General features: G+C 39.1%; 1 protein-coding gene across 13 annotated transcripts in view; it reads left to right on the forward strand.

Moving 5' to 3' along the window:
* The window catches only part of chl1b (cell adhesion molecule L1-like b), a 1336546-nt gene extending 1332142 nt beyond the window's left edge, over nt 1–4404 (forward strand). For all 13 annotated transcript variants that reach the window (XM_072472185.1, XM_072472186.1, XM_072472184.1 and 10 more), the window contains one exon: nt 759–4404. In XM_072472185.1, coding sequence (XP_072328286.1) covers nt 759–978 — 220 coding nt within the window. In that variant the 3' untranslated portion in view covers nt 979–4404. The remainder of the gene's footprint in view (nt 1–758) is intronic.
* The last annotated feature ends 4521 nt before the right edge of the window (nt 4405–8925 follow it).

The following is an 8925-nucleotide window of genomic DNA, read 5'->3' on the forward strand; positions in this document are numbered from 1 at the left end:
AGAACCAGCTGAAGTTAGCGCTTTGTCAGATGGTGTGTTAGCGCCTCTGGACAATTGCCACATAAACTCTTTCCTGGGAACTTCCAAAAGGGATTCCCCTGTGTTTAGATAGAATTTACAGTGCTGAAGGAGGTCAGTCAGCGCATCGAGTCTGCACCAGCCCTTCGAAAGAGCACCCTACTTAAGCCCATGCCGCCACCCTATGCTTGTATCCTAGTAACCCCACCAAACCTTTTTTGGACATTAAGGGGCAAACAGCACAGTCAATCCATCTAACCTGCAAATCTTTGGACTATGGGAGGAAATTGGAGCACCCTGAGGAAACCCACGCAGACATGGGGAGAAAGTGCAAACTCCGCAAAGTCACCCAAGGCCGGAATTGAACCTGGGGCCCTGGAGCTGTGAGGCAGCAGTGCTAACCACTGTGTTATTGCTTCTTTGGGGTATCCCTCCAAATCCGACATTGGGGAGTTAGGAAGTTACCGGGCAATAAAAGTACAAGATACTGTAATCGTAGAATTGAAATGCAGTTGCTGATGATGCCAGGTGATCAGTGCTTGAGTTAAAGAAGCACATATGTAATATATATGGCTGCTTATGTAAAACTATTAATGCGTGACAAAATTATGACACTCCTTTAATGAAAAAAATTAAGGATGATAAGATTGTTAAACAATTAATTTCAAAAGATTTTTCCAGATCTCCGTCACCACTGTGCCAAGAAATAGACTTCTGACAGCAGAATTTGTTTTCCACAGTGATAATGAAGACAAACTTTTGAAAGAAAGCCAGCAATCACTGAATGAGGCAATGAAGCCAACAGGAAGTGATGACAGTTTGGAAGAATATGGAGACGGTGGATCAGAAGGACAGTTTAATGAAGACGGTTCATTCATTGGACAGTACAGTGGCAGCAAAGAGAAAGATGCAGCAGATGAAAATGGAAGTTCAATAGCCACCTCTCCGATAAAAGCATGAGTAACCATGTTTCATTAACTTTACTTCCTTTCTTAATAAATTTGTGATACAATTGAATATTTGTTACATTTGAATTAGTTCAGATTGGCAACAAGCTTCAAAACAAAAATGTAACGGGCAAGAAGAAATGCTTATCTAATGTACAATAATTGACAATAATTAAGATGCATGGGACATTTTGTTGAAGACCACCTTTCATTCCAAGGGACATATTGATCAAAGTCTCTGTAAAATACAAGTGTCTGCAGGTTCATAACAGAAATAGCTTCTCTTTGCTGTCACAGTAATAACTTATAACCATTTAAATCTTTGCTGCTGTTAGCAAATTTGAGTCCCTATAGTTCCAGTTTGTTTGTGGCTTTATAATCCTACATGTTTAGAAGTTAAGAACCTGCAGGACTCTGACTGATATCATATATGAACTTTAGGAGACCGACACCTGGTGCACTAATGCCTCTTAATGCAATGACGATGGCAGCTGAAGGGACCAACAATTTTATTCCTCTGTTTTTTAACCAATAGAAGATCTCACAGAATACTATAATAACATTTTGCAAATTAAAATTTGTAGCCACAGAAAGGAAGTAATAAATTAGCTATTTACATACAAAGCTCTATCTAGCAAACAGTTCCAGAATGCACCTCCCAGTCTAAGTGATAGCTTCCAGTGATTTGGAATTGAATATTTGTTAATGAATGGTATACAGAGGATGAAGAAACCTGCATTTAAAATGAACGCATACGTGTTCAGCTGGTAGCTATGGAACGGTTGAGTTGTCAGAACCATAAATCATTGTATAAACTGTTGCATCATTAGGTAAGCATAAAACTGTGTCTTATTTTTCTTCAAATATGCTCCTTACCCAAAGTTCTGCATTAAGAGTTGTATCCAGTCATTTGGCTTAGTTATTATCAAGGCAAAACAGTTCAATGTATGGTTTTGTAATTAGGAGTGCATTTGGAGTTTGGGGAAGGACTGGCGAATAGCAACAATGTTTTTAAAATAACATTCCTGCTGCAAATTCTGGATGAGCACCTTGGGGCTTTACTTTTGTTGACTCAAAGCCTAAGTGTCATTAAGAAGTAACTAAGTGTGTGATTTATATTGCGTATAAAATATGTAAAACATAGCTCCATGATATTGAACGAAATAAACTACAGATCTCCACCTCAGAAAATATGTATACCTCGAAGAATTGGAGATTCATTTTTTTTTATTGGTAAGCAATTGTGAAGTTATCGTTCTTGTGTCAAAGATTTTATCACTCTAGTTCCATTAAGTTTTTTTTGTTTCTTGCCTAACAGTGCATGGTAAAGTTTTATTTTAAAAGTATTTCAAATTGCAACATTTTTGTAAAAAGGACAAATAATATTTATATTAACAAATTGGAGAGTATTTGCCAACTTCAGCAACCATTGCAAAAAACCTGACAGTACTTACAATGGCAAAAAGCTGACCATCTTAATACAAATATGACAAATGTTTGAAGTTAATTTTTTGCAGTAGCCTGGCTTGAAAGGAAAAAAATGGGATTAGATCTTTTCATTGGTAAAAACCTAAAGGAATTACATATTTTTGTTAGCGTTATTAAACGTACTTGTCATGCGAAGTGCAAATTTACAACTTTTTTAAAAGTATGGCAATATTTTTAAGCTTTGATTCATATTTGGCTGCGCGTCATGCTATCCTAACCTCTTTTATCAGGATGAAATGTATTCTTAAAACTGTTCTTTTATTTGTGTAGCTAAATTTTTACTACAAATGAATGATTTAGCATTTGTAAATGACAGACCTCAATAATGCAAAGATTTGTAGGAAACAAGTATCCTAATTGTCATAATATACACCAGTATATCATGGTGCAGACACACACACACACACTGATGGACATGCAGTGGGACCAATCAGCATACACAACACCGCAGCCAATCACCAGTGAGAGCGCACACACTATAAAGACAGGGGACAGGAGAATTCCCGCTCATTCTAGTAGCAGCCAGCTCGGAGCACAGAGCTCACAGCCTGCAACACAGACATTCACCATGTGCTGAGTGCATCACCTGGTTAGGACTAGGCAAGGGTCAACAGTTAAAGCTGGTATTGCATTTGCCCACAGTTCAAGTATGTTAATATAGTTAACCTTATAATAAAATAGAGTTGCACCACTTCCAGTGTTGGTGACCTGTTTGTGATCCAGAACACCCAACACATCACTAATAATGATCAGATTCAATAAAATTACTCCTAATGCAAAGCCGTTTCTGTATTTTCTGTAGTGAGGAAGTAAGTTTGTAGTTTTGCATGCTTTCTTTGAAATATTGATGAACCAAAGTATAATTTCTGACATGTAGCCTTATGTTTGTATGGTATGAGGACAGCATGGTGGCGCAGTGGTCAGCATTGGGACTGCGGCGCTGAGGACCCGGGTTCGAATTCTGGCCCTGGGTCACTGTCTATGTGGAGTTTGCACATTCTCCCCGTGTATGCGTGGGTTTCACCCCCACAACCCAAAGATGTGCAGGTTAGGTGGATTAGCCACGCTAAAATTGCCCCTTAATTGGGAAAAAAAAATAATTGGGGACTCTAAATTTAGAAAAAAATTTTTTTTAAATGTTTGTATGGTATGTTTCATTTTATTACATCTTTGGACTGAAATGTTGCACAATTGGCAGGATGGCCATCACATGCAAAGACTAATTCTATTGCCAACCGGCACCCTGAAGCATAAACGACGAGAACAGGCATTTGCTTTTGAAATAAACTTGAGCCCAAGGATATAATAAACCATGTGCTGACTGCAATTTATGCAATTAATGCAGGTAATTGTAAACTATTACTTCTCAAGTTACAGAGGTAGACTTCAGTGTTGGGAATGATGTTATTAGCTCATGCCCCTTTTTGTCAGGCTTGATCACTCTGTAGCTGTTGGCTCAATTGTTCACCGATATAGTCTTCAATCAGTAACGGTGTGTCATTTTATGTCTTCTCAAAAGAAAATTTGAAAACTTGTATCAAGTTTAACTGAACAACTTTCATAATTTTTATGCTTTCACAGACTTATAAAATGTCCCAAGAATAACTGTTAACTTGTAGTGGTGTGATGTTATTAAACTATCTGTATGAATTTATAGTAGTTGCAATCACTGTATTAGCTAGGAAGCTGAAATCATACCATTTGATGAATGTACTTTATAGTATATGATCATTTTTTTAAATAACAGATATGCCTTTGGTAATACAATGATGTGTTTTCACTTTAAAAATAGTCATGTAAGGTTTGCAAATTCATGTTTTCTACCTGTGTATTATCCTTGTATTATATGAGATCATCATGGAATGTTTCAACTACTAATATGTGTTGTGTAAATGATCTTGTGATCTTTCGGAACATGGATGCTTGTCTTATTAAATACATAGTAACAATGTTTTATGTCTCTTAGTTTTTACACAAACTACACCATACTCGAGAGCAGTACCATTTAAACCTGTCTGAGTGGGTGCCCTTGTGAAAGTATGGATGCATTCTCAGGCTTCCTTTTTTTAAAAGTTCTTCTGGAATCCTTGTTACAACTTCTGAAAGACAGTGGCAGCTACCCAAAAGAAAACAAGGCCAGGTTTCTGACTTTTAAAGAAAAAATAGCATGTAGCAAAAGAGATGACTTGCTAATACGTCATTGAGTGCAGAAAGATATTTGCTTCTGATTGCTAATAATAATAATAGTCACTTATTGTCACAAGTAACTTCAAGGAAGTTACTGTGAAAAACCCCGAGTCGCTACATTCCGGCACCTGTTCGGGGAGGCTGGTACAGAAATTGAACCCGCGCTGCTGCCTTGTTCTGCATTACAAGCCAGCTGTTTAGCCCACTGTGCTTACCCAGCCCAGATTGCTATCCAGTGACTCCGGGCAATATCATCTGAAAATAGTCAGGTTCTGCATGTGCATGAGCAATGCCTAACTGTACCTCACTATTATCTTTGTGTTGTATCCTGACATACAATCCTGGCTGAACTGTAATTTCCTCCATTTATGCATTGGGAAGAGCAAAACCATTGTGTGTAAAATTTACCTCTTTAGCACCCATTTATTTGTGCAATGCCAGGTTTCTTGAAGTAAGAAAATGGTACAATGCATGATGACAATCAGTGCGTAGTGCCAATTTGATGCTCGCAGTCTCATTTTGTAGCTCCGCCCTCTGACTGACAGCCTCTCTGACACAATATTAAACACCATGAAGGAACCTCCTCCATCAGTGTTATTTAAAGGATCATCACCTCCTTGCAGGTAAATTGCCAGATTATTTATTCTAGTTTTTGCTGTGGTTCTACACATATTATTCTAAACATACTTGTTTAAAGTTCCACAGTCAACATCTGGTCAGTGCAGAAGTATTTTTGGTGACTGAAAGACATACACAAAAAATGTTCAATCCTGGCATGGGTGGCTTATTCGGGCTTGTCTTGGGATAACTGGGAGAATGAGCAGGGACCATGTAAAGTCGGGCAAGCTGCTAGAAGACAGAGGAGGAGACGGGGAAAGGTAGTCAGCACTGCTCTGTACCATAATGGCAGGCAGTATTTCCTCCAAGCAAAACTTGCAGACACGCCTCACCTCCCACGTTAACCCCTCGGTTTTGTTTGTGAATTGAACAGTGGATGAGACTAATGGTGCTGAAATAGGATATGTCTTTATAAGAACGACTCCTGACCTTGACAGCTCATTTGAGATCACTAATTCTCTTTCTGCACTGCATCACATACTTGGGAGCTATATTTCTGCCATTGATCTCTAACACCATCTCTTTCCACTACCTTCTGAGCATGAGTCTGGAGGGCCACCAGGGCATGCACTGCAGGATTCTGTAAACCTTGATGCTGTCTGTCTTCCATGGTCAGCATTGTTGATTCTTCCACAGCACAATATTAAAAACTATCTCAGCACCACCACCAGCCCATTTCAGAGGTTCAGGGTAGCTTTTGTGCTGGGCATTCACAATGGTGGGCACCCTGCTAATCTGTGCAGCATGGAGCACTGACACAGCCATCATGGATATGCCATTCTTCCTGTGTTGCAATCAATTGGAGTGAATTTACCAACTGCCAATTTAACCTTCATTGACTCTGACCCCTGTCACAAACTCCATTCACTTGCCACTATCAGGACTCTCCCTGATGACTGTCTTAGGTTCGAAAAGACTGTTCATGTTTACAGTATTTGACCCCAAACAGATCTTTTGATCCCATACTCTTACCATTTGCAACATCCCCTGCTTTCAGCTCTGTAACATTACCTATCTTGACCCCCACCTCATTACATGTCCTACTGTAACCATAATCTATGCCTTTGTCATCTGCAGCCTGATCCTAAACTCTGTGTTCATAATCCAACATGAAGCAAGTCCCGTTCACCCACTTACTATGTTTGCTGACTTACATTGGCCACACTCTCTTAAGCTCCAAAAATTATTGCATCTGTGTTTAGCTCCATTATGGCCATACTCCTTCCAATCTCTGTCACATATTCAGCTCTACAACCTTCCAGACATTTCTCTCCATAATTCCATGTCTCTTTGCCTCGCTCTTCTCCTTTTGGACCAATCTTTTAATCATACTTTATACCCATTCTTGGCTCATTCATTTTCTTTGTCTCAGTACACCTCCATGAAGATTTTGTGATGTTGTCGACTTAATAACTGTCAGTCATTGTCCTTTTAAAATGCACAGCATTGTGACAATGTTGTTTTAAGTTTTGAATGATCTTATTTGCTTAAAGTGTTCATATCAGTAGCTATGGTAATGATGTTACATATGATGCTTCTGGTTTACTGACTTCAGTATTTTAAGCAGTTTATTTTAATTCACGAAGCGAACAGACCATTTTTTCAAGTAAATTTTAAAAAAACTTTAGGTGACTACAGTTGAATCCATTTGTCGCTCGTGCCTGTGAAGTCATTGATATTGCTATTTAATAGCGTCGGGCGTTTGCCTGTTCAAGTTCTTCTCCTGAAATTTGTAAGTCTTCAAAGCATGAAGGTGAAGTACAGGTTTAATTGACTGTCCAATAAAAGTTATTTTCTCTTCGGAAATGGTATTTAAATGAGAACTGCAGTTGACTCTAGCAGAAACTGCAAGGACCAGATAATGCTGGATTGGTTTTAAAAAGTAATAAAAGGTAATTATTTTACTGATTGTTTCGCAGGTGGAACTATGCCAACCTCCTGGTAGGGCAATAAAATTAAATGACCTACTACCAAGATAGATGCAGAGATAGAGAATGCTGAGCTAAGGCAAAATTAATGTTTGCATTTCATGATTCCCTCCCCCTATCACTGAAAGTAGAAACGTGCAAGGTGTACACCTATATTCTAAACCCAATTTGCCCAACACTATCACAATACTCATTGAACCCTTTGGGTGAACAAGTTCCTCCTAAGCTCAGTCCTAAATCTACTTCCCCTTATTTTGAGGCTATGCCCCCTAGTTTTGCTTTCACCCGCCAGTACGGTTAAGTCCTGTTTAAGTACTGTTACATCAAAACAATGTTTTTTTCTATAAAATTTGATCACAATACTATTTATGTATCATATTGTCACCCAGCCCACCAATCCCATATTCACATATCTTGGATAGTGGACCCCAGCAAAATTAAATGTCACTCTGCAGCTTGTCCTTTACTCCATATTTGGCTTTGGAATTGTTAACTTTAAACGAGTTAAAATTCTGAAGAGGTTCCCTTGATTACTTTTAGTGGAAGAAGTGAACTTCAGAGAGCCAATGTCATTTTATGCCATTTCTCTGCAGTTTTAGGGAATGCTCTGTCAAAGTTATGGGAGAACAACTGGGGAAATTAATGGAAAAATGTTTAATCTCATGCACGTTAAGCAGTGCAATGCAGAAGCTTTGAGTAGCCCAGTACACTTGGATGTTTAACAGCAAAGTCATTGGAATTTTAAAATCTGTTATCAGGATGTGGTTGATACCGACAGTATTTATTGCTACCTTTCACTGAGGGCATTCAAAGTCAAGACCACATTTTTGGACCAGGGTCATGTGTAGAAGCAGCTCATTTCCAACCCGAAAAGTCCAATTAAGCTTTTTGTAATCAGCTGACAATACTCAATGTTTTTTTACATTTCTGGTGCTATATCCCTAGTTCAGCAATCTTATTGAATTTGGTTTTACAGCTCACTAGGGTGGAATTATAAACTCCAATGCTGGAGTCCTCATCCGGCAGCATAACCAGTTGGTTACCATGCCCTGTTTTCAGATGGGTAAAACTAACATTTTATAGAATCCTTACAGTGCAGAAGGCAGTCATTCAACCCATTGAGTCTACACTGACCCTCTGAAAGAGCTCCCTGCCTAGGCCCAAACCCCACATTATCCCTGTAACTCCACCTGGGGCCAATTTAGCATAATCAGTGTACCTAACCTGCACATCTCTGGACTGTGGGAGGAAACCGGGACACCTGGAAGAAACCCACGCAGATACGGGGAGAAAGTGCAAACTCCACACAGTCATCCAAGGTCAGAATCAAACTCAGGTCCCTGGTGCTGTGAGGCAGCCATGCTGACTACATTTTGGCTTTGACAAGATCCCCACAGTAAACTGGAGCGGATTCAATGGAAATGAATATCTGACCACAGACGGTTCAACAGCCTTTCAGGAGTTGAAGGAAAGCTTGATGGTATAGTTTAGAGACGGGCAGGAAGGGAAAGTTTGCTTCAACAAGAACAAACTTATTTAGGTTTGACCATAACGAAGTACAAAATGGGTGGTAATCTGTCATGTTGAATTTCCATCCATATGCCAAGCCATTCAATTTTGTTGCATTTTGTAGCTGGTTGTATTAAGAATAGGTCCTGATGATGTAATTCAGACAACTAGATGATTTCCTGGGATGTATGCTCGTACAGTTCTCACCATCAACCCTTAATAGAAATCAT

The sequence above is a fragment of the Scyliorhinus torazame genome, chromosome 13 (assembly GCF_047496885.1).
Source record: "Scyliorhinus torazame isolate Kashiwa2021f chromosome 13, sScyTor2.1, whole genome shotgun sequence".
Classification (NCBI taxonomy): Eukaryota; Metazoa; Chordata; class Chondrichthyes; order Carcharhiniformes; family Scyliorhinidae; genus Scyliorhinus; species Scyliorhinus torazame.